Here is a 26,358-nt window from a genome sequence, read left to right on the forward strand (position 1 = left end):
TTGCTAAAATGAAAACCATGTGCAAACATTGTGATGAGCTAACTAATAAAGTTGCTAATCTTGAAACCGTTAGTACAACTCTCACTAAGGCATCTAAAAGGAAAAGTTCTAACATTTCTAAAAAGGATGCCTCTACTTCTTGTAATGATTTATGTTTAGACTCACATTTGTGCAACCAAGTTTGTGTTGAGAAAGTTATTTTATATACATGCACACAAGATGTTGCAAAGGAGAATGAGCAATTCAAGCAAGAAGTAGCTCGCCTCACCAAGGACTTGACTCAAGTGAAAGGCAAGGCGAAGCAAGTCCAACTTCATCAAGATAACACCATCAAGGGACTAAAGAAGCTTGTTGAAGGACAAACCGTGCTTTGCTACGTGTGCCACAAGGAAGGTCACAAGTCCTATGAGTGCAAGGTGAAGAATGGGGGAGGAGGAAAGAAGAAAGAGAAGAAGCAAACAAGCAAGCTCTCCAACACCTACACCAACAAGGTGGACAAGAAGGCCTCCACACCATACTTGCTAAAGAAGAAGAAAAATGACAAGGTGGTGGCCATCAAGGTAAACAAGCAAGCCAACAATGGGGTCAAACGCTTTTGGGTGCGAAAGGAAATCATCTCCAACATGAAGAGCACCAAAAAGATTTGGATCCCAAAAGGAAAGTGAGAAGTCCTATGGACTTCGGGGAATTTGGAGACTTGGCAAAGTATGGATGCATTTCATGGGGAGCATCATGATGGATAAAATCATTACCAAGTGGGTTAGTGAATACTATGGACCCAAATTACCCTTTCCATGTTATGTAACTAGATTCAATTTAAGTAGTATCAATTTGCATTTCCTACAATTGGTATTTCTTACAAATTGGTATCTTTAAGCATCTAGTTACTTTTCATGCCTATGTTTGCGTTTGCATGCTTATATCTTTTGTCATGCATACACTAGGTATATCTTATGGTAGGCTTGCTCAGTTTCATTCTTAATCCTTGGAGCAATCCTACATGGTTTAAAATTGTTTAGGAGCATGACACATAGCTTGTCCTTCAATTGTTCATCTAATATGTGCCAAAGTTTAAATTGTAGATAATTTCTCCTGAATATCGTCTTCGAAAATGACTCTCACATTCTTGTGATGTCATCTTTCAAGTGGTATTTTTTATTCTAAAATCAATGTGCATGTTTCCTGCAAGTATTCCATACTTGTGTGCACAAATTTAGGGGGATGTTACTCTACAAGTTGGATGCTTTGAGACTAACACATTTTCAAGCTTATCATGTGTGTAGTAGTCTCATTGCAAGGAAAATGGAGTCCCCCGAGTTAAGCATCATACTTCAAATATCCACCATCGATTGCAAGTGGTAGAAATCAAATTGATTTCTACATGTAGTATTTCTAAACCAATATCATCATGTTGATTTCATTTTGATATTTATATGCTTTCTCCGTTCATTATATAGATTAATTTCCCTTGTGCAATACTTTGCCAATTATGCATATGTTTTGACTTCTATCATATGTATGCATATATTTAGGGGAAGCTTAGTCTATATAATGTGAGAGTCAAATTTTATGACCTATTCCACTCTACACACAAAGGATCACAAAGTTTGACCCTCCCTTGTGCTACTAATGTCTTTCTTTTTGGTGTTCGATTCTAAATGGGGAGAATTTAGAGGACCAAAAGCAATCATTAATTTGTTGAGCCATAAGCTAGATCATAATAATTTACAAGTGGTAATGGTCCGAGAAAAGGAGGATAATGGACTATGGATTGCCTATGTAATGGGGAGAATTCGTAGGAAGCAAGGCTTAAATCCATAATGCCACATGGGGACATTTACAAGGGCAAGATAAGTTTTTATGTAGTATCTTTTAGTCTTACAAATAGTATCTTTTAGCATCATATAACCTTGCCCCTTACATTGCATCCTAGCAAGTAGATAGTTTTTAAATTCCAAATTTTTATTATTTGCTTGCTTTGGTCGTGTTGTCATCAATCACCAAAAAGGGGGAGATTGTAAGGAAAATGGACCCTTGGCCCATTTACTTTGGATTTTGGTGTTTGATGATCAACACAACCAAATTGGACTAATGAAGTTGTAAGTGATTATTTTGTAGTTCAATAGGACGCAAGACGTGACTTGAACGAAGGCGACGTGATGATCCAATGATCAACACCATAAGCAAGACCTTAGAAGCACAAGAGAAGACCCAAGATATCAAGCAAAGTCCAAGCACGAAGATTGGAACCAAGCCGTACGCAAGATCGTGAAGAAACGAGCTCACATAGGTGATCGGATGCTGGACCGAACGCTGGAGAAAAGTGACCGGACTCTCCGATCAAGAGGCTCGGCAACAGGCGTGACCGGACGCTGGACCGGACGTTGGCGGCAAACCGACCGGACGTAGGACAGCAGAGTCTGGTCGAGTACAGAAAGGTTCTAGAGCGGCAATACTATGACCAGACGCGTCCGGTGGCAGGTGACCGGATGCTGGCAGCGTCCGATCAGTTGTTCGCAGCTTCAACAGTCGGGACGACCGGACGCATCCGGTCAGGACGTGATCAGCGTCCGGTCAATAGCAGAAAAGCAGGATTTCGTCCTCAACGGCTACTTTCTCAGTGGGGCTTATAAATAGACCCCCCAACCAGCCATTTGAGATGAGTGGAGCTAAGGAAACATATCAAGGGTGTTGATACACCATTTTAGTGATCTCCACTTATATAGTGCTTAGTGTTTTATTAGGTGATTAGCGTAGGTGCTTTGCAAGGTCCTCAGGTTGATTAGACCACCGCTTACGCGCTTGCTCTAGGTTTAGGCCTAGTGTTTAGTAAGGTTTGCATACCTCTTACCACTCGGTGCTTGTGCGCATCATTGTTGTACACTGGAGGGGCTTGTAGTCTTGCGAGATCACACCAACCGCATTTGTGGTGTGGCCGCCAACGTGTACCGGAGGGAACAAGGCCCGCGGCGTTTTGGCCAGAAGCTTGATAGTGAAGACGGCGGGGAGCATCCAGGAGAGGCTTGCCAGAAGGCACGTCGGAGACCCACTTGCATGTGGGGAAGGCCCGAGGCTATCCAATGAGTTATCTAACCGAGAGCTTAGCCCTTGCGAGGGATTCTTTGCGAGGGGCTCCAATGAGGACTAGGGAAAAGCTTGTGTGCTTCTCGATATCTCGGTAAAAATACCAAAGTCGTCGATGGGAGTTTGCATATCTCTACCTTACTCTTTAGCTTCTGCATTTACATTGATTGTATTACTCCTTTTGCGGTAGAGATAGCAACACACTAGCAAAACCGTAGTTGCACATTTAGATAGTTTATCTTTTGCATAGGTTTTGCTAAGGTTAGAAAAAGATGCCATAGTTTAGAGTTAGATTTTTAAGTTGCCTAATTCACCCCCCCCTCTTAGGCGTCAAGGTGACCAACGCGGTGTTGTCCGGTCGGCGCCGATCCTTTTTGTTCTTCTTGCCCCTCTATGTGGAGGGGCCCTCGTCTTGGTCCGCGTGCTTGGCCTTGCCTTTGTCCCGGCCTCCATTGAAGACTGCTCTGACCGCCTCCTCACCAGAGGCATGGTTAGTGGCGACGCCGAGCAGGTCACGGGTGGTACGGGGCTTCAGGCAGCCAAGCTTGTGGATCAGGGACTCGTAGGTCATCCCATAGAGGAATGCGCTAATGACGTCCGCGTCGACGACATCAGAGAGGGAGTTGCATCGTTGGGAGAACCTACGGATGTAATCCCATAGGGACTCGCTGGGCTCCTGCTGGTAGCTCTTGAGGTCCTAGGAGTTACCTGGGTGGACATACGTCCCCTGGAAATTTCCGACAAAGACTCTCTTGAGGTCCGCCTAGTCACGAATGTTGTCGTGTGGGAGGAATTCGAGCCACGCCTGAACATGTTCCCCTATGCAAATGGGGAGATATTGAATGATGAAAAGGTCATCATTCACCCCTCCGGCTTGATAGGCGAGCCAAAAATCTTCGAGCAAAATACCAGGGTTCATCTCCCTGGTGTACTTGGTGATGTTGGTGGGTGGTCGGAAGCACTATGGGAACGGCACTCTCTGGATACGCCGGCCAAAGGCCCATGGTCCCGGGCCCTCAGGGTTGGGACTCTGGTCTTCTGGCCGGCGACCATGCCTGGGGCATGTTTCATTGCTCCCCTCGATGGTTCAGCCGGGACCCATGTCGCCTGACCTCATCGCCACCCGGTGGACGTCATCATCATGCTAGGCCTAATGTCGGCCACTAATGATGCTATGGGCATCTTGGTGTGGACCGAGTCGTTCGCGTACTGGCGGTCGGTGTGGAGCAGGCGCTAGGTCAGACCGCGGTGCAGCCGCGGCCTCTCGAGCCATGCTTGGTGGCTGTAGTGGTGAGCGGATGGAGCGATCCATCTGGTGTGTTCCCACTCCCCAGTGGGGAGAGAGGGCGCATGTTGGAGTCACAATACAGAGCTTTCCGCCTGTTGAACGGCGATGGCTTCTACCAGCGCCCGGAGGTTCTGGTAGACCGCCCGCTCCTGAGGGTCGATGGGCTCAGGAACACCACGCAGAAGCATTGTCGCAGCGGCGATGTTTTGGCTAGCCCGAGCGAACTATGGGGGGTCGTTCCTATCGGGCCATGCGCACGGGGCGCAACATGCTGCACCGAGAGCGCCGGCGTAGGCGGCAGCTAGTTCTGTCGCCGTCGTCGTTGCTCCTCAGCGTGCCCTTATGCAAGCGCGAGGGCCCCCGCACGTGGGTCTAGAGGGGTGTGAGTCTGTACGGACTCCGCAACCACCGCGTGGCTATCCTAGAGCATCCGCCATAGTGCACTCCTGGGATGGACGGTGGCTAGGTGCCACGTCACTGATGCCGGAGCCGTCGCTCTCAACCTCGTCATCTAGGAGTTCGTGGAAAGTGGTGGGAGCATAGCTCGCCATTCACATGAATTTGGATGTGAGAGGGGGCGACGCCAGCACCCTTCGAAGCCCCCAAGCGCACGCATCCGTGGGGGACGTGAGACTACAGGGGAACCAGTCGTATGGTGTTTGTGGTGCGGATAATACGGTCCCTCCGGATAATCGGTGGGAGGTAGTAAATAAAGAGTAAATAACAGTATGCACAATACTCACAGCGGGGTTTGAGCAGAGAGTTTGCTCGGAATGAAGCATATGTGCCTCGTCGTTGAAGTCATCATGCATCCCGAAGTAGATGGAGGGCGCCCCTCTGACGGGCGCTGGAACAAGTGCCTCCTCGCGGAGGTGTAGTACACCGAGCCGGTCGGCGATGAAGTCTAGGCTTCCAAAGAGGAAGGCCTGGGATGGCTCAAAGACTGGTGGAACCCACATCCTAACAAATGGAAGTGTGGGAAACTCTAGTGAGCCGAAGCGAGTCGTATCGCTTGAGCCCGCCATGGCGAAGGTGGCAGAAAAGTGGGCCATCCGATGACCAAAAAGTGTTGAACGTACATCATCTTCCCCACGGACGGCACCAACTGTCGGTGCCGAAAGTGACCAACACGTAAATTTTTGTAGTTTTGTTGTACGTTGTGATCGGAGATGGCCTAGCACTCAATGGCATAGGGTTTATACTGGTTCAGGCAACGTGCCCTACGCCCAGTTTGAGTCGGTCGGTGACTTTATTCCTGAGCCCAGGTGCTCAAAGTTTGTTGTGGGGTTACAAACGGAAGGGAGAAAGATGGGGGGTACAAGAGGTTCGGTCGGACTCTGGTCTGAAGGGTCGAGAGTGACGGGAGCCCCGCTATGTGCTCAGTGTTTGAGCGTGTGCTCGGTATAACTTTAGAATGTCTAAAGTTACAGAGAGTGAATCAATGTAAGTGAACTGATCGATCTATATGTAGGAAGAGAGCGCATCCCCTTTTATAGATGAAGGGGATCGCCTTACAAGTGAGAGAGAGAGAGAGTACGTATGTTACGAAGTCTTGTTTCCCACGTCGGCGGGTACAAGATGATGGTAGGCGCCTACAATACTGTTTAATGTCAGATGCACGTGGGAGGTTGCGTCGTCTTCTTCTGGTATGGCAGACGTCGGTGCCCACCATACTGTTGGTGCTTAGAGTCATGCAAGGGGTTTTACCGTGCTCGTCCGGTATGGTAGTTGTTGCGGGCGCCCACAACACTGTAAGTCAAATGTCGGCGCCTACAACACTGTTCTGACATGCCTGGAAGTTTGTCGGGCAATCTTCTGACATGTCCTGTCGGTACTGTCCTGTAGGTACACAGGGTATGGTCCTTAGTCTTGCGGTTGACTTGAGTGCCCTGCCTTACTTTCTCCGTCTGTTTTCTGGTCCTTACTGAGCGGGCGCCCCCGGTCAATTGGTCCCAGTCGGCTTTGATTTCGCCAGTTGGAGAGGAGCTGTAAGCAGGGGTTCGTCGCATTCCCGGTCGGAGAAGCGGGTCGGAGTTGAAAGTGGTGTTTGACCAGGCCTTCTGTTCAGAGAGGCCGTCCGGAGGCAGGCCGGAGGCGGAAGTGAGGCCTTCCGGTCGGAGGGGCGGGCGAGAGTCGGAAGCGGACGTCGTTCCTCCTCGGCCAGGCCTTTCGGCTGGAGATTGGATCGTCCTTCTGTCCCGTTTGTTAGGTTTTTGGGCCGGCCTAGGAGTTGCGCGTCGTTCGTAATGTTGTCTGCTGGGCCGAGCTCTCGCTGGGATGCCGGTCCATGAGGGACCCCGGGTTTATGAACCCGACACCACGTAAAATTTGCAAATCAATGTAAAAACCCTATTTGGTGGAGCTCTGACCAGCTCCTTCATATGTTATAGTAAGTACTATAATGTTTTTATCTCTTTTATCAAAATGAACTAAGAGCCAGTCAAACCACGGTTTTTAGGTTCACCAGCTCCAGCTCCTGCATTATTGTAAGGAGCCGTAGTTTTTTAGAGGCGTGATTGTAATGAGCCGTGGCTTTTTAGAAGCGTGATTGTAAGGAGCTACATCTTTTTAGAGGCGTGTCGAATAGGTCAGTAGTGAAGTGTCGCACCCCCTTGTTTCAGCTCTAGCTTCACCACTGTGCAGAAGGGAGGAGTCATGTCGTCATGCACCAACAGTAGAGGAGATCTCCACTTGACAGAGGCCGATACATGTACTACCAGCTTCTGCTACCGGTGGCGAAGCTAGAGCAAATTAGAGGAGTAGGTGCAGAGACATTTCTCATAGTCGGGTGCATATATGGTGAAATTCTAATCAAACTCACTATTTTTACAATTTTTGCCCACCCCCTATACACAAGGCAACTTCGTTCCTGTCGGCAGAGGACATGACACTGACCCGTCGTCTTGAAGTCTTCTGATCGCCAGCATGCAACCTGTGTTTCCTCTTGATCTCCTTGGTCTCCGTGATGTCGACGTCGCGCCCTTCGCAACCGTCCACGAACCTCTCCAGCTAGAACTCGTGCGCTGCCATCCACACTGCCTCGTCACGGCCCATCTCCGCCACCAAGAAGTTCACCTCTGCGCCCTTAGGCACGGTGTAGCCGCCGATCTACGCGTCTCCCCGCACGCCGTGTGGCAGGACGAAGTGGCCCGGCGGGTGCAGTCGCGGGCCCTCGAGCACAACGGCCTTGAGGTATACGACATCGACTGCTGGAGGTCGCCGCCCGGTGCGTTCTTCACCTCGTCGTGCACTTTGGCCTGGACGTCGAGATGGTGCATAGACTTATGCCATGAAGGGGTATATATATATGGTGAAAATTTGATCATTATAACTGATTTTTGAAATTTTAAGGGGTGCATGTGCTCAGTACAGTACAGAAGCAGGTGCAAAGCAAAAATATACTGTAGACCACGCGGCAACTTGCGAATTTGATTGGAGCATGTAGACGCAAGGGAATCAGAAAAGGCAGTGGGTGGTTGGGGAGTCTTGCATTTCATATACAATCATAATCATATATGTCCACGTGATGTCATGCACAAAACTAATCTAGGATAATCGGGTTAGCTAGGACAAGTTGGTGTAACCTGGGGTTTTTTTTTTTGTGCCCTCTGGGTTGCGAGAAAATTTCCACGCGAAGATAGATTGCACAAGGTCTATATGATGCAGCACGGAATCTCCTGGATACCAGAGACACACCACCTACCGTAGTATAAAATCACACTAGCCAATCAAAAAGGTAGCCAAACAAAGCCAGGTAGCTTTGGAGCCGGCGAGATGAGCTCTAGGTCATAAGAAAAGTTGCCACGTTAGGAGAGAGATGGTTAAGCGGGCGTTTACCTTCTCGCCGGCTGAAACGCAGAATACGAGATGAAAATGTACCCTGCAGCCGGATGCTGGCTGAGAGCTAGCTGGGAGTCACCGTTTAGTTCTTATGTATTGGGAACCATCTGTAAAATATTAATTGCTACCTCTCAGCCAACCTATTATATGAATGGACTATATTGCTTACTATATGTGATGTGGCACTTGCATTTAGCCAGCAGTAGGCTAAATTATTAGCCTTGCTCTAATGCATAAGTGAACAAGTAGAAAGAGCTTACTTGGTAGTGGGGAACTCTTGCATTATCTGAGTGTATATGCCTTTTTAAAACTAGCATAGTAGGAATTTTAAGAAAAAGATATTCAGCATGTTCGCTTGTTGGTTTCAGCTAGGGCTTATCAGTCAGCCAACAATGTTTTTCTTATTAGCTCAAAAATCAACCAGTGAACAGGTCGATTGCTTTAGCAGCTCTTATTTCTATTTTACTGCTCAACTCGCTCTTGAACATAAAAAGGGCAGTACTATTTCGAAAATTCACGGACAGCTTGAACTTCTTTTTTCCTTCTCTTTCTGTGCTTGCTGGGAGAGCCTGCGACACTGGGACGGAAATCCAAGGCGACCTTTGGCCTTTACGGGTCACGCTCGATCACGGATGACGACGTCGCCTGTGGTTTCTTCCGTTCCCAACTTGCCGTCCCACTCGACGCACATGCGACTATGCGGCGACGTGACTGTTTCGGAATCTCAGCTCCGATCAGGGGACTACAGCTGCAGCCTGCAATATTGACACGAGGGGAGGGACGGGGGAAGGGGACAGGGTCGGGGCCCGGGGATCGACGCCCGTATCCGCATGCAGATGCAGATGCTGCCATGCACCAGCGTGGTCCGTCTCCGTCCGGTGTGTACGCGTGCGCCGCAGGCTGATGCTCCACCCGTCTTCCCCTGCCCGCACGGCTCATCAGTCATCAGTTTTCCTTCCTGAAGCATGCATCAGCGCTAACGATCGGGCGGGTAACGAGGCACTGGCAGCATCAGCAGTAGGCTGGTGAAAGACGTGATGCGATGGAACTGGCTGGGAGATGAGCCCCCCCCCCCCCCCCCCCCCCCCCCCCCCCCCCCCCGAGACTCACCGGAAAAACGTGGTCCCCGGTCGTCCTCCCGCCATGCGCCGCCGTCGCGGAGGCGCCCCACGGACGCCCTCGTCGGCGACTACGACCCCAGGACCAGACCATCCCTCCACGGCGGGACGGCACAGGGTGGCTCCGCGCGACCTGCTTCCCCCGACTCGCACCTCCTCCCAGCTGGTGGCTGGACCACCCTCGCCACTCCAGGTGCCCTCTTCCGCGACCTCGTCCTCTCTGCTCTCCATCTTGATTCCACGGCTGCTCGCTCTTTCGAGTCCGATGAAGCAACGATCTTTTGGGTCTCTTGCAAGGACCACGGGCTGGAGGTTTCTCGCTCCATGGTCACCAATGCGTTGAATTTCGCGTTCTCGGTTCCCCCGCCCGCTTCGTTGTTGCCAAGGTCACCCCTGGTATCTTCCGGGCGGCTGCGCGTAACCAGAATGTCGCCAACCTTATTGTCACCGCCGGGCATTGCCGTCTCGGCGATCTCCGCCTGGACCTCTTCCCTAACCGCGCCTCCGCGGTGGCCAGCGTCGTTGCCGTCGACACCGGGCGGGATGGCCACCCAGCTATTTTTTCAAACGACCAATGCGCGTTTTGGTGGGATGGGCCTGGCAATCCCTCTGGTTGCTCCGTCGAACAGCCCACTACTCAACCTGGGCCGGCCCTGGCCTCAGTGCGGGTCACTGCCGACCGGCCCACCCTAGTGACCTCTCCCCACGAGGATAAGGTCAGCGCGTCACCTACCTACTCCCATACTAGCCGGTCCACCTCGGAAATGACCTTCACTGTTCACATGCCGCAGCACGCCGCCCACTCCGCCCTCCCCTCCTCACCGACGTAGCCGGGTACTGTTCCCCCCGCCTCCGTCCTTGGCGACATCCCTCGGAGTGGAGCTTCCTCAACCACCCTCGGGGCGGCCACTCAGACGCCACCCCCCCCCCCCCCGCGAGCTCATGCTGCCACTCCTCCGCGCCATGGTGAGGGCGCTCCCACCACCTCGTACCTGGCCACCCTCCTTTCTCCTCCCCCTCGGCCTATTTATACCGATGCTGGCCACCGTCGACGTCGTAGCAATTCGCTCCTGCCCTCCAGTAGCCACTGCTTCCGCTGCCTTTCTTCGGACCACCTTGTCGCCGACTGTCATGATCTGGTGGTGTGCCAAGCTTTTCGCTGCACCATGGCCGGCTCCCACTTCCTGCCCCCTGGGCGTTCCGCTGGTGGTTCCCCTCCCCGTCGCCCTGCTGCCCCGACCCTGACGGCTAGCTGGACTGACCAGGCCCGTGGTGCCTGGCAGTCCCCCTGGTGGACCGCCGTCTCCGCGCTCGGGCTCCCTCCCGCTCCTCACCTGCGGAGAGGCGCGACTGCACCTGTTCGCCGGTGGTCCGCTTCCTCGACAACGAGCGCTCTGGACCGAGCATTCCCCGCCCCACAACGAGGCGCGAGCCCACCCCGTTCCACTTCGGTGGCGGCGGGTCCCCTCTCCTGGCTGCCGGGTCCACCTCGTCCAACCACGGCTTCATCGAGGTTCACATGCCTTTCGTCGACATGACCCCCAGCCGCTGCTTCGCCTACGCCTACGTCGAGCCTGTTAGATTAATTCGGGCTAGGCCCATTATTTATTCTAATTAATTAAATAAACTTTAAAGATCCATAATTATTGTTAAGTGGAAAATTGATTAGTACCGTATGGAAAATTTACTAAAAAGGTTCTCAACTTAAATAGTGAGTCTTAGGACTCTCACATAGACAAGTTGAGAGGGAGAACCGGGAGGCCACACGCACGCCGCCCGCGCGCGACGCGACGCGCGCGGGCGGGGCGGGGCGGGGAACTGCGCGGCTATAAGGGGGGGCGCCCCTGTCCAGCAATGCGAGACCCGACTCTTCCTCTTCCTCCTCTCTACAACATCTGAGCGCTGAGCTGTTCGTCTGCATCTCCGACCGGAGTTTCCTGCGCGCACAGGGAGCTTCGGTAGCAGGTCTCTGGAACTTCCCCCGTCAAGCGTTACTGCTCCGACACCGCACCTACAGGAGCTTCCCGTGCCACTGCTCCGACACCGCACCCGCAGGAGTCTCCCGGCGCGACCTCCTCTGCAACATGGTGGACACAAGGAGGACTGGTGGCCGCACCAACACCAACGACAGAGAAGATGGTGGCTCACTGTCCGCGGGTACCGGCAGTCCCACCCTAGGGTATAAATCTAATCCCACTGTGCGCTATTGTTCATATGATATTCTGTTAGCGTTTTTAGCGTACTTGGTTGCTGCACTGTTAAATACTATCTGCAGTAGTGGTGGTGTTACAGTATGGTAAGTGGTACTGTTACTATTGTTTAAGTCGTTTTTATGGATTAATATAAGTCGTAAATTGACCAAATGTTTAACAATCCAAAAACTTGATAGGTCTTTTTCGACTGCTAGTTTTGCTGCGTCACTAAAACCACCACCATTGAAAGATGATGGATCCAACTATAAAGTGTGGCGTGTCCGTTCCAAGCTGTGGTTCACTAGTATGCGTTGTGAGCACGTGATCAAGGGAAAGCGCATTGAACCTCCTTTCTCTCACGAGGAGGAGATTAAGTTCAATGAGGCAGATAACTTGTTCAAGGGGGCTCTTATCAGCATATTAGCTGAAAGCATGGTGCAAGTGTACATGGATATGGACACTGGCAAGGACATGTGGGATGCACTTGAGGCTAAGTTCGGTGTTGCCGATGCTAGCACTGAGATGTACATCACGGAGAAGTTCTATGACTACAAGATGGTCGATGACCGATCTGTAGTAGAGCAAGCTCATGAGATACAGATGCTGGCAAAGGAACTCCAGAACAATGAGTGTGAGTTGCCTGATAAGTTTGTGGCCGACGGTATCATCGCTAAGCTGCCACCTACTTGGTCGAGCTTTGCCACTACTCTAAAGCACAGGAGGCAAGTGTTCAGTGTGACTGATCTCATTGCTACTCTTGGTGTGGAGGAGAATGCTAGGGCAAAGGACACTCATGGCAAGAAAGCGCATGAGGAAGGTTCTAGCGCCAATCTGGTGCAAAAGAAGAACTTTCATGCCGCACAGAGGAAGAAGAAAAACAAGCCTGCAGTCAAGCCTAAAGCTGCAACTTTTAAGAAGAAGGGCAAGGAAAAAGAAAAGAGCATTTGCTTTGTCTACGGTGCATCTGACCATTGGGCAAAAGAGTGCCCTGACCGTAAGGATAAGCAGAAGAAGTCCGCAAACATGGTTGTTAGCGAATCTGGAGGATCTGGGTACGGTAATCATCTACCTACAGTTTTTTCAGTTTGTCTCTCGCCTGAGTGGTGGGTTGACACGGGTGCTAACATTCATGTTTGTTCTGATGTTTCTTTGTTTTCTTCTTATCAGGAACAAAGAGGTTGCTCCTTACTGATGGGAAACGGTATGCATGCTGCTGTACTTGGTGTTGGTACGATCAATCTGAAGTTTACTTCGGGAAAGATCGTGCAGCTAAAGAACGTGCAGCATATCCCCTCCATCAAGAAGAATCTCGTTAGTGGATCTCTATTGTGTAGAGATGGCTTTAGACTTATATTTGAGTCCAATAAATGTGTTGTATCCAAGTATGGAACCTTTGTTGGAAAAGGCTATGAAAGCGGAGGCTTGTTCCGCTTCTCTTTGATGGATTCTTGTGATAAAATTGTGAACCATGTGAGAAATGATGATGAGTCTAATGTTTGGCATTCCCGACTCTGTCACATCAATGTTGGTTATATGACGCGCTTAGCTAGTTTAAAATTAATCCCTAAAATCGATCTGGTCAAAGGGTCTAAGTGCCATGCTTGTGTTCAAGCGAAGCAACCTTGCAAGCCTCACAAGGCTGTGAAAGAGGCGAGAAATTTGGCACCGCTAGATCTCATTCATTCTGATCTGTGCGAGATGAATGGTGTATTGACCAAAGGAGGAAAGAAATATTTCATGACTCTTATTGATGATAGCACTAGATTTTGCTATGTGTACTTGCTAAAAACAAAGGATGAAGCAATGCATTATTTTAAAATCTATAAAGCTGAAGTAGAGAACCAATTGGAAAGAAAAATCAAACGATTGAGGTCTGATCGTGGGGGAGAATACTTTTCACATGAGTTTGATTCATTCTGCGAGGAACATGGAATTATTCATGAGAGGACGCCTCCATACTCCCCCCAATCCAATGGGATTGCTGAACGAAAGAATCGCACTCTAACTGATTTGGTTAACGCCATGTTAGACACTGCGGGACTTTCCAACGAATGGTGGGGTGAGGCTATATTGACGGTATGTCATGTCCTGAATAGAGTTCCTACAAAGAATAAAGAAGTAACACCATTCGAGGAATGGGAAAAGAAAAGGTTGACTCTCTCATACCTACGCACTTGGGGATGCTTGACCAAGGTGAATGTGCCAATCGTCAAAAAACGCAAACTTGGACCAAAAACTGTAGATTGTGTGTTCCTCGGTTACGCTTTACACAACGTCGGCTATAGATTCCTAGTTGTAAGCTCTGGAGTACCTGACATGCGTGTTGGTGCAGTGATTGAGTCCAGAGATGCTACATTCTTTGAGAATGAATTTCCTATGAGAGAAAATGAACCTAGCACATCTAGTCAAAAACCTGTTGATTCCCCCGTGGCGCCAACAGAACATCTTGAACAAACATGTGTTGAGAATCCTGAGGAGGATAATAGTGGAGCTACTCGAAAGAGTAAGAGACAGAGGATAGTAAAGTCTTTTGGTGATGATTTCACTATATATCTCGTGGATGACACTCCAAGCACCATTGTTGAGGCATATTCCTCTCCCGACGCTGACTACTGGAAGGAAGCAGTGCGAAGTGAGATGGATTCAATTATGACCAATGGAACTTGGGAGATTGTTGATCGTCCTTATGGGTGCAAGCTTGTAGGATGTAAATGGGTGTTTAAGAAAAAGCTCAGGCCTGATGGTATGATTGAAAAGTACAAGGCAAGGCTTGTGGCTAAGGGTTATACCCAGAAAGAAGGCGAGGACTTCTTTGATACTTATTCACTAGTGGCCTGATTGACCACAATCCGAGTACTGCTTGCCCTGGCTGCGTCTCATGGTCTTTTCGTTCATCAGATGGATGTTAAGACGGCTTTCCTAAATGGAGAGCTAGATGAGGAGATCTACATGGATCAGCCCGATGGTTTCGTAGTAGAAGGTCAAGAAGGAAAGGTGTGTAAATTATTGAAGTCTTTGTATGGCCTAAAACAAGCACCTAAGCAATGGCATGAAAAGTTTGATAAAACTATGACATCTGCTGGTTTTGTTGCGAATGAAGCCGACAAATGTGTGTACTACCGCTATGGTGGGGGAGAAGGAGTAATCATGTGCTTGTATGTGGATGACATACTAATCTTTGGGACAAGCCTCAATGTGATTGAGGAAGTCAAGGACTTTCTGTCAAAGAGCTTTGACATGAAGGATTTGGGAGTGGCTGATGTGATACTAAACATCAAACTACTAAGGGGAGAAAATGGTGGGGTAACACTTATACAAACTCACTATGTGGAAAAGGTACTGAGTCGCTTTGGTTATAGTGACTGCAAGCCTATGTCCACTCCCTATGATCCAAGCGTGATCCTGAGAAAGAACCGAAGAATAATGAGGGATCAGTTGAGATACTCCCAAATCATCGGCTCGCTAATGTACTTGGCTAGCGCAACGAGGCCTGACATCTCATTTGCTGTGAGCAAATTAAGCCGGTTTGTTTCAAATCCGGGAGATGATCACTGGCGTGCTCTTAAAAGAGTATTGCGCTATCTAAAAGGAACGTCGAGCTTTGGCATTCACTATACTGGGTACCCGAAGGTACTCGAGGGCTATTGTGATGCAAATTGGATATATGATGCTGATGAGTTAAAAGCCACAAGTGGATATACATTCACACTTGGAGGTGGCGTTGTTTCCTGGAAGTCTTGCAAGCAGACCATCTTAACGAGGTCAATAATGGAAGCAGAACTTGCAGCACTTGATGCCGCTACTGTTGAGGCTGAATGGCTCCGTGAGCTCCTTACGGATTTGCCGGTGGTTGAAAAACCTGTGCCCGCAATTTCTATGAACTGTGATAACCAAACAGTAATTATCAAGATAAACAGTTCAAAGGACAACATGAAGACCACTAGGCATGTAAAGCGGCGGTTAAAATCTGTCAGAAAATTGAGAAACTCCGGAGTAATAGCATTGGACTATGTCCATACGTCTAAAAATCTGGCAGATCAATTTACTAAGGGACTATCGCGTAATGTGATAGATAGTGCATCGAGTGAGATGGGACTGAGACCCACATGAAGTTCTATCGTGGTGGCAACCTATCCTATGTGATTGGAGATCCCGTGAATTAGGATGGTGAAACAAGCTATGGGTAGACTAAGGGAAGAGACCCCTTTTAATAAAGGTCAATCTCTTGAGTAATGCACTTCTCTTCCTATCTGTATGGCAGGTTGGTAAATACCTCAATGTGATCCGAGTGGCTTAATGAGAAGCAAAGATGTCGGCCTACAGGGCATCTTAAAGGAACACACCTATGTGAGTTCGATTGCTAGTCGCAATCTATGAGATTTGGGTGATCTCTAGATACTCATGAATAGGCCAGGAGTATGACTTATATGCTCCAACCAGAGGGGATGCTACATGCAGCCTAGTATCAGTAAAGGAATCGAGTGAGCCTCACTTTGCACAAAACTGTCAATTCAAGGCATGGTCCATTGGTCAGTTGTAAATGAGTGTAAACTCCTTTTCTAGATGGATGTTCAACTTAACAGTCTCCATCGAAACACTGGTATATCAAACAAGCTCAGAACTGAAGACATTAACTGTGGACTTCTGAAGTTTGGTGGGGATTGTTAGATTAATTCGGGCTAGGCCCATTATTTATTCTAATTAATCAAATAAACTTTGAAGGCCCATAATTATTGTTAAGTGGAAAAGTGATTAGTACCATATGGGAAATTCACTAAAAAGGTTCTCAACTTAAATAGTGAGTCTTAGGACTCTTACATAGACAAGTTGAGAGGGAGAACCGGGAGGCCACACGCGCGCGCCGCCGCCGTCGCCGAGCCGAGCCGCGCCGCCCGCCCGCCCGCGCGCGACGCAACGCGCCGGGCCGAGGCCGTGGGCCGTGGCCTGGCTTGGTCTGGTCTGGTCTGGTTTTGTCGCTTGGCCCAACCGAAACCCTAGCCGCCGCAGCCAACTCCCAACGCCCAACCACCCTGTCCAGGTTCATTCCCCCGACAGGGCCTAACGGATAGATGGGGAACTGTGCGGCTATAAGGGGGGGCGCCCCTGTCCGGCAGTGCGAGACCCGACTCTTCCTCTTCCTCCTCTCCGCAACATCTGAGCGCTGAGCTGTTCGTCTGCATCTCCGACCGGAGTTCCCTGCGCGCACAGGGAGCTTCGGTAGCAGGCCTCTGGAACTTCCCCCGTCAAGCGTACCTGCACGGGTAGGCGGGGAATCAAGTTTTTGGGGAGCGCCGGCTTCCCGGTGCGACTGCTGCCCCGTCTGCAGTTTCCTGTTCGGGGGCTTCTGCTTCCTGACGGGAGAGTCTTGTTCTACTGCTCCGACACCGCACCTGCAGGAGCTTCCCGTGCCACTGCTCCGACACCGCACCCGCAGGAGTCTCCCGGCGCGACCTCCTCTGCAACATGGTGGACACAAGGAGGACCGGTGGCCGCACCAACACCAACGACGGAGAAGATGGTGGCTCACTGTCCGCGGGTACCGGCAGTCCCACCCTAGGGTATAAATCTAATCCCACTGTGCGCTATTGTTCATATGCTATTCTGTTAGCGTTTTTAGCGTACTTGGTTGCTGCACTGTTAAATACTATCTGCAGTAGTGGTGGTGTTACAGTATGGTTAGTGGTACTGTTACTATTGTTTAAGTCGTTTTTATGGATTAATATAAGTCGTAAATTGACCAAATGTTCAACAGAGCCAGCCCGGGTCGACCCGGGCCTTTTTATCCACCCGGCTCTCGAACGCCATGGTGGGGACCCTCCCTTCTCCTTGGCGGCCTCCTACCGTGGCACCTTGAATGTGGTGTTCCGGGATCCCTACTTTAGGGAGGACGCGATCTGCCGCTCCCCTATCCGGATGGGGGACACCATGTAGGTCCTGGAGCACCACTAGGAGGCCGACTTCCGCTACACCTCCCCCTACCGTCTGCTCGTCGAGGTGGCTGCCTACGACTTCCCTCTGGAGCACTGGTCCTGGGAGCACATCACCCTAGCGTTCCGCACCATGGCGTCCCTCTGCATCACACTTTAATTTGCTGTAACTGCAACGTGACAAGTTTGTTCCGGGTCGTGGTCATCGCCTGTTCGGCTGATATTAAAGTCGGCTTATAAGCCGGCTGAAGCTGATTTATTGTGAGAGAGAAATACTATAGATGTAGCTGATAAGTTCAAACGTTCAAACGAACGGGCCCAGCGGCAGCTGTTAGCCGACTGACTTGACTGATCGCGTGATCGATCCTTGAATCCCCAGCGCAAATAGACCGCTAATAATTCATGCCATATAATGTTCCAATATAGGAGTATATTACTATACTAACACCGTCATCTCCAGTTCTCCATCATCATATATCCACGCGACCCTGCATGCATCCAGCATCCGTGTACCGTGTGCCAGCTGGATACGGTCCACGGACAGGACAGGATACCGTAATACATCTACGCACGAGCACGAACGAACCGGGACGACGACGCAACCGATGATGCGATTCGATGCAAAAGGGGCGGAGGCTGGCTGGTTGACTGAACGAGGGCAAAAAAGTTGGTTCCGGTTCCGGCGCCGCGGTCAAGGTCCAGCGCCGACGCCGCCCACAACTTTGAGGTCTTTGGGCCTTGTTTAGTTCCGTTCAAAGTTCCAAGTTTTTTCACTCTCTCCATCACATCAATTTTTGGACGTTTGCATAGAGCATTAAATGTAGGTAAAAAAAATAACTAATTGCACAGTTTAGTTGGAAATCACGAGATAAATCTTTTGAGCTTAGTTGGTCCACGGTTGGACAATATTTACCAAATAAGACGAAAGTGCTACTATTCATCAGGTTGAAATTTTCTTCAATCTAAACAAGGCCTTGATGAGCGGAGGGCGGCGTCAAAAGGGAGGGCCCCGCCGGAACCTGTCGTGGTGTCGCCTTGCTCCCGTCGTTCGACACGTGGGTCTGGGCCGGGTGCTCATCACTTCTCAGTGCTCGGCGGGCGGCGGCCACCCGGACCGGAGAGACCGGGAGAGTGGAGGGCAAGCCAGCGGGACCATGCGCGTCACGTGGAATCCACTCTCTGCTCGGCTAAGGACGACGCCGCGTGTCCTGCACGGCGAGCAAAGCTTTTCTCTCCGCGGCGCGGATCCAAGGAACCACCGAATCATTTTAGGTGCGTAAACCGTTCGTGAGATTACACTAACCTGGAATAACTTTGTCTAGACAGCTTATGAAATTAGCCTAATTCCTCCGGTCCAAATTATAATACATTTTGACTTTTCTACATAATTCTCTGTTCCGCACTTATATATACACAAGGTATCTCAGGCGACGAGTTCGGAGCTGTCCACTGCTTTGCTGCTGAGCCGGCGGAAGGAAGAAGAAAGCAAATGTCAACTGATTTTTTGGGAAAAAAGGCGCCTATATGTGATAGCAATTCTCTAATATTTCACCTGATTCTTACAACATTTTTAGTTCGAATGTGAAACTTCTCTAAAACATCCGAATTTTTCTTATAACATACTCATAAATTTTGAGTGTAGGAGGGATCTTTTTTTACCTGGATACGAAATTAACGAATATATGTTACAAAAACTTAATGGAAGAGAAAAGGTACGAGACAGAGGAGAGCCTGGTTTTCATACAAACAACAAGATGAGCATGACGATATGAGAAGTGGACACACATAGCGACTGTACGCGTGAGAAAATGTAAGATATTGGTCATATAAGAATAAAAGAAACTTTACCGCCTGTTTGGCTGGTGCTGGCTAGCGGGCTGGGCTGGCCAGCCCCCTCACACGGACACTGTTCGTATAAACCGTGTTTTCCAGCCAGCACAGTATTTTTATCTCACACAAACCAGCTAACAGTATTTCTTCACGAACCAACGACGATACGAACTAGCCAACCGAACAGGCTATTTGTATAGATAAGTAGAAGACAATTTGTATAGCTCAGTTGGACTTGCTCTTATATAAGCTCAAAGATAGCAGTAATAATAACTACAACGATGACCGTGTAGCAAAGTGTTCCTCTCAGTCCATATCTTCTGCAAGTGGGCGCTAGGTACCGATGTATAGCTACGACTACAACTACAAGTAGTACTGAACTTTGGAACAGTAGCTACCAGTCACTGTTGGTGCCTCCGGTTTCCAGCCATACCTTGACCGTGGGCAGCCGCATGAAAGCTGGTGCTGGACTGTCCCGTCCCGTCCGTCAAGAAATCAAAAGCCAAGCGGACTTCCCCCCATGTTCGATTCCGCGGCACTCCTGACTCCACAGCTGCACAAGTTTCTTTCGCTTTAGGCCCCGTTTAGATAAAAAAAAATTTAGGTTTTAGCTACGGTAGCATTTTCGTTTGTATTTGGTAATTAGTGTTTAATTATGGATTAATTAGGTTCGAAAGTTTCGTCTCACGATTTCTCACCCAACTGTGCAATTAATTTTTTTCGTCTACATTTAGTACTCCATGCACGTGCCGCAAAATTTAATGTGACAGATACTGCGCAAAATTTTTTGGAATCTAAACGGGGCCTTACTCAGAATGGTCTTAAAAAAAAATCGAAACAGCACAATGCATGGGCTCCTAAAAATTATGATTTCACTACACAGGTGCTGTATTCTAATTCTATGGTATTGCTATACTGTTGTGGCACATCGTTTCTCTGGTTTAAATTATAGTATTATATTATCATATCATATCCGTTGAGTTAATGAATACAGCCATGGAAGCCATACGTACCTGAATATACTCCTATGTCAACGTATTCCAGTACAATCCATGTCGACGATCAACGATTCAGGTTACTACTACTAATAAAATGCTTATTATGGTCAGCGACAGAGCTGTACTGGACCTGGACGTGACACCGGCCGGCGAACACAGGACTAGCTAGCTAGTCCAGGTTCTTCTCCTCCTGGTAGGTCCTAGTCCTAGCTAGCTCCTCACGACACGATAATGCGTTGGAAATGGATGCCGGGTGTGCAAAGTCTCTCGTCACATTAACTGCTGTTCCTCCCCGCTACCGACGGTCCGTGATGCCACGATACTCAGCCGCCGGGCCTGCCTCACGAGCCGGCCGCAATGGATTGCGGCGGCCCGTGGGTTCACATGTGCCCGAATTGTGGCGTGACAGGGACGTCGCGTTGTGCAACACCGTTTTCTCTTGTAGCAGGAGTATTATAGAGTATAAATAAAAATTGTTCTGGATAGCAGAGCCAGAGAGGATTAGTTCTAGACTTCCAGTGGGAGACTGCTGACTAGGCTGGCTGCTTCGATCTGTTTCGTTCTCCGTCCGCTTGAGGTTTTTCGCACGACGAAGCTAGTGGATATAGTCAATGACGGAACGAACGAGAAAACTTTACTTCCAATATAAACTGAGATTGAACTCCGGGATGGATCAGCTAGCTCAACTTGTTAGTAACGTTTACCACTTCGAGACGAAACCTTTAGCCACACGCCATGGCCAGTTGTTGGGCGATCGAGCAAGAAGAAGGAACGAACAGAGACGTTGTATGCAGCGGTCCTTGCGAACGAAGATAGCAGATAGATTTCCCCGGAGTCGCGCAAATATGGGCGGTCGTCAGGTCCGGTCCAGACGCCCGGTCCTTTGCGTGAGCTTTACCCGTTCTCTCTCCGCCCAACTCTACCTCTTCGCCATCCGGCCAGGTCCATTGAACACGCGTGCACGCACGCAGCGCGAAACAAAGAGCGTTTTCACCCGGTCCTTAGCTAGTAGTAGCTCCTGGCCGCGCTCTAGAAGTACTCCCATGCTGGAGGTGCTGCGATACATGGACTAAAATTGAACAAGTGTCACATTGAAGGTTGTATGCGGTGTTTAAATAATAATAAAAAAATAAATTATAGAAGTTTTAAGTAATCCGTGAGATGAACTCTTTAAGACTAATTAATTTGTCATTAACACATATTACTGTAATACCACATTGTCAAATCATGGACTAATTAGGCTTAATAAATTCGTCTCAAATTGTGCATTTAGTTTTGTAAATAGTCTATATTTATGCATGTGTCTAAATATTTGATGAGACGGTGACTAAAGTTCAAACACGCTAGAAGAAAATTAATTAGCGACAAGCCTGCGCCGTCAGTCAAGAACAGCTTCTGCTGGTTGTGACCTAAACCTCGGCAAGGGTGGTCATAGAAAAATGGTGCAGCATTGACCCGTGCGGTGAGCACTATGTGAGTGAGTCTGCATATTCTGTTCAGAGAAAGGATGTTTGGTCAGAATTAGGCAAAGGCATGGCGAGAGTATTACTTGTTGACAGTTGGCCTGTTTTGATTCCATTAACATTACAAAGTTTGGAGCTCGCCAAGCAAGAAACCCCAGCCATCAAGTATAATCAAATCTTTGCGTCACCAAAACTAGAGCTACTACTAGTACACACTACAGATATATGAACTAGTTTTTTTTTTTTAAAAAAGGAAAACAGTTCGGAAAAAAAAAAGAAACGAAAAGCTATAGTACTCCACTCCATTGGGCTCCGACCAAAAGGCCGGTCGGTCACTAACAGCAAGGTTAATAATACAGCCGGCTTGCTGGCTGTAAGGTTCTTTGCAATTTTTTCTCAGCCCACTCATATAGTAGTTAGCACTTTACAATTAATATATGACTCACTTATCTCTCTCATAGATTTTCTTGGTTCTTGTGTCAAGCTGGCTGTAAGCTTACAGCCCGTTTCTCCTCTCTCTCCTCCTCTCTCTCCTCCACCTCAGCATTTAGTCAGCTTACAGCCTGCTATTATACTTGCTCTAAGTCGTCACTCGTCACCAGGAAAACCAAAACCCAAACGCAAAGGGCATTTCCGACCAATTGGCCCCGCGCCCGCACCGCTCCCTTTCGTCAATTCGTTCCCCCGATCTTTGTAAGCATGTGTGGTGTATTTTCTTGACTTGGGGAGCCACCACCACCCAACCCGGCGACCGTCGTCATCACCCTCGGTTCATCCGCAGGCCGACATGCTTTCTCAAAGCTCCGCTCACCCAGCAGTCACCACCGTCACCCGCCTCCCTCCCACCCACTCGCGAGTCGTCGGCGTCGCCATCACAGTCAGTCACGTCTCCTCCTGGTCCAGCGGCAACCTCCACTGCCCTTCCACCCTTCGTCCTCCTTGGGCCCCAGTCGCCAATTCTTGTACTAGTAGTGTATTCCCCACCACATTCGCGTGCGCGAATTCCACGGCCCCTTGTTTGTTTATGCGGTCTCTCAGCTCAGCTGCTGATTCGCCGCGCGACCAGAGAAAGAGAAGAGGACAAGCGCGTGTGCGAGTGATGGCGACGTGCCCTGCTGGGAAGCCTCTTCTTCGTTCTCCCTGATGAGACCGCCCGGACGACGGACCATTCCATATTCTTCCCTGGTCCTCGAGCCCCCCCGGCCCCCGCTCTTTATATATCACGCCCCGTCCCGAGCCATCGCCACTCGAACGCTCAAGCATCTCTACTCCTCTTCCTCTTCTCTCTCGAGTCTTCAGTTCTCTTATCCGTCGACCGCGCTCTACAGGACCCCGGTCTAGCTAGCTCGGACATCTCGAGGGGAAAAGAAGCAGTCAGCAGATGGACCCATGGTTCAGCAGCCAGCCTTCTCTGAGCCTTGACCTGCACGTCGGCCTGCCGCCGCTCAGCCTCCACCAGGCGCCGATGGCCGTCGCCTTGGCCAGGCCCAAGGTGCTCGTCGAGGAGAACTTCCTGCCTCCAAAGAAAGAACCAGAGGTATACATATATATATATCCATCCATTCTTGCTTAATTGGTGTGGGGGTGTTGTGTTCGACGACAAGCCAAGAGCCCAAGAGTCTAACGGATTGTTTGATTTGACGATGACCCAGGTCGCGGCTCTCGAGACGGAGCTGCAGCGGATGAGCGAGGAGAACCGGCGCCTGACAGAGGCGCTGGCCGCGGTGGTGTCCAAGTACGAGGCGCTGCGGAGCCAGTACACGGAGATGGTGGCCACCGCGGGCGGAAACCCGTCGTCCACGTCGGAGGGCGGGTCCGTGTCGCCGTCGCGGAAGCGCAAGAGCGAGAGCATGGACACCACGCCGGCGCCGGCGCCTGCCGCCGCCGCGCAGCACCCTGGCCCGCACCCGCACCTGCACCCGGCGGTGCCGGCTGACCAGACGGAGTGCACCTCGGGCGAGCCGTGCAAGCGGATCCGGGAGGAGTGCAAGCCCAAGGTGTCGAAGCTGTACGTGCACGCCGACCCCGCCGACCTCAGCCTGGTGGTGAAGGACGGCTACCAGTGGCGCAAGTACGGGCAGAAGGTGACCAAGGACAACCCGTGCCCGAGGGCCTACTTCCGCTGCTCCTTCGCCCCGGCCTGCCCCGTCAAGAAGAAGGTGCAGCGGAGCGCCGACGACACCTCCATCCTCGTGGCCACGTACGAGGGCGAGCACAACCACGGCCAGCCCCCGCCGGCGCCGTCGCAGGCGCAGGCAGCGCACGACGGCTCAGGCTCGGCGGGCGCCAGCAAGAACGCCGCCGCCGTCGCGAAGCCGCCGTCGCCGCCGAGGCCGGCCGCTGCCGTCGCCCCGGCGCCGCACCGCCCGCAGCTGCAGCTCCACCATCACCAGCAGCAGCAGCCGCAGGACGCCGTCGCGATGAACGGCGAGCAGCCCGTGGGCGCGGCGGCGTCGGAGATGATCCGGCGGAACCTCGCGGAGCAGATGGCGATGACGTTGACGCGGGACCCCAGCTTCAAGGCGGCGCTCGTCACCGCGCTGTCCGGCCGGATCCTCGAGCTGTCGCCCACCAAGGATTGACAGACGTGTCGTATCGGATCGGGTCGATTGGCATCACACACGAGATTCTTGCTCAGATTGTCTTGCGCGCACGCGGCAATGGTCAACAACTGCGCTGGCTGCCTCCTCTGTTCATCACTGTTAGAGCGAAACAGCGTTAACAGAACAAGACGACATGAGGATCTGCAGTTGTGCACGAGGAAGAAACGGAGTCCGCGCGGCTTCACATGGCGATGGCGTGGAGCAGAGATCATCACGTCACGGCGGATGTAACATGCGAAATACTAGCACAGGAAAACAACATGAAATTGTAAGGAAAACAACATGAAATTGTACAATCCCTTGTACTGCTGTAGTTGTAGCTGTAGGTGAACTGTTCATCCAATTGATAAACGAAATCATTACAATTTTTTCTCCGTTTTGAATTGAATTTAAACGTGGTCGCTCGTACTCCCCAGGAGTAGTATGTTTCACGAGACTAAGAAATAACGAATTTGAATTTGGTTCCCTAAAAAAACGATTTTGAATTTGAAAAGTTCATAGGAGTAGTACTAGTAACTTATTAGGAATAACACTCCCTACTCCTGTGTAGGCGCGACTGAGCAGTGGGCCACCCACCATTAGGCTGCCCTTTGCACGCGCGCGATCTTCCTCTCTGCTGGGCCTTATCCAAAAAAGATGGGACGTACGTACGCAGAGTAGAGTAGTTTGCCGAGAATGGGCAGCGTGTTCCATTTGGTCGTAAATAATCGTGTATTATTTATTATTAATGGGTTTGATATGAGAAAAAAATAATATTCTAATTTATACGATCGTATAAGCTCAGCCGTGATGGTTTTGAAAAGTAGGCGACCCGGCGGGATGGTGCGGGCTGCGGGGCACAGACGGTAGACCACAAGGAAAGTCCCTCGTCCCCGCGGGTTGCCGGGGTTGGCCGTGCCCCACGTGCGACGTTTCATTGACTGTGCTGTGTGCATCGCATCAGCACCGCCGCGGGAGGGAAGAAGGAAGCTGGGTGGAAACGCAAGCCCGCCACGGCGGCGGGGCTGGCGAGCGGTGGCCCGGTCTCCTGGGCAGGCAGGGCTGTGGCTTGTGTGGCTAGTCAAACACGTGCGGTCGGTCCGGCGGGTCCAGCGCTCCACGACTCGGCTTCGACTACCCCCGTTCCGTTCCGCCCACGGCCACGGTGCCGTCGGAGCACTGGCACCGTACCCACACCGTGCTGGTGGCGTAGGCGCGTTGCTAGCTAGCATCGGTACCAATTACCAGCCGTCGACCATGCCATTGTGCCATTCACTCGTTCGTTCAGGTAGCCATCGTCAGTTCACAGTCACTCACACCTTTCACTACTTAAGTTAACAAACGAATCAACTTGGAGTCATCAGTAGCCTAGCCTCTAGAAAGAAATACCATCACGGGCGGGGACCGAAATGGAGGAAAACGGGTGGAATGAACTGGACTGGCAACCGTAGAAATCCAGAGAGTGCCGTCGTCTGTCACACTTCACTCTGTCGCGAGCCAGCCTGTCCGTCCGTCCGTCCAGCGAGAGCGAGAGAGAGAGAGAGAGGTCTTTCACGGGAAGGTTCGGAGGTCGCCGCCCGTCGCGATCACCGCACGACTGGCCGGCCACAACATGGGGCGGTGGACGACCGGACGGACTCCTCCGCCGCCCCACTAGCCTGCTGCTTGCCGATCGATTGACCAGCCAGGACGCTGCTGTATCTGTATGGCTTCGTTTTTTATTAATCTATCTACATCTCCGTCGTCGGCCAACCGTGCGCGCGCCGCAATCCGTGTACCAATTTTCCGCACGCCCCAGCTGGATCGAGTGGATTCCACCCGGCCGCACGCGACGACGAGGGGACCTCGCTCGATCCGTCGATCGGCAGCGGCCGCGGCAGGTCAAGCCCATGGGACCTGCTCCTGCTCAGACATGTTGGCATGCGCGCCGGTGAAGTTGTAGCTCACTTGTTTTCTACTCATACTGATGAGCTCCCTGTCGTATATAGGGTTGGAAAATTCTGTATACTAGTATGTTGCGCGCGCCATTGCGCGCG

General features: G+C 50.7%; 1 protein-coding gene across 1 annotated transcript; it reads left to right on the forward strand.

Annotated features, from left to right (window-relative positions):
- Positions 1-22,823: 22,823 nt before the first annotated feature.
- On the forward strand, positions 22,824-24,717 carry LOC136475902 (WRKY transcription factor WRKY71-like). The gene is made up of 2 exons (XM_066473559.1): positions 22,824-23,277; positions 23,393-24,717. Exons 1-2 carry the CDS (start codon positions 23,122-23,124, stop codon positions 24,320-24,322), a joined length of 1,086 nt encoding a protein of 361 aa, XP_066329656.1. The 5' UTR covers positions 22,824-23,121; the 3' UTR covers positions 24,323-24,717.
- Positions 24,718-26,358: the final 1,641 nt, after the last annotated feature.

The sequence above is a fragment of the Miscanthus floridulus genome, chromosome 8 (assembly GCF_019320115.1).
Source record: "Miscanthus floridulus cultivar M001 chromosome 8, ASM1932011v1, whole genome shotgun sequence".
Lineage (NCBI taxonomy): Eukaryota > Viridiplantae > Streptophyta > Magnoliopsida > Poales > Poaceae > Miscanthus > Miscanthus floridulus.

Coding starts and splice junctions, on each gene's coding strand:
- LOC136475902 (XM_066473559.1), top strand. CDS start 23,122: ATGGACCCATGGTTCAGCAGCCAGCCTTCTCTGAGCCTTGACCTGCAC. Junction 23,278..23,392: donor CTCCAAAGAAAGAACCAGAG/GTATACATATAT, acceptor ACGATGACCCAG/GTCGCGGCTCTCGAGACGGA.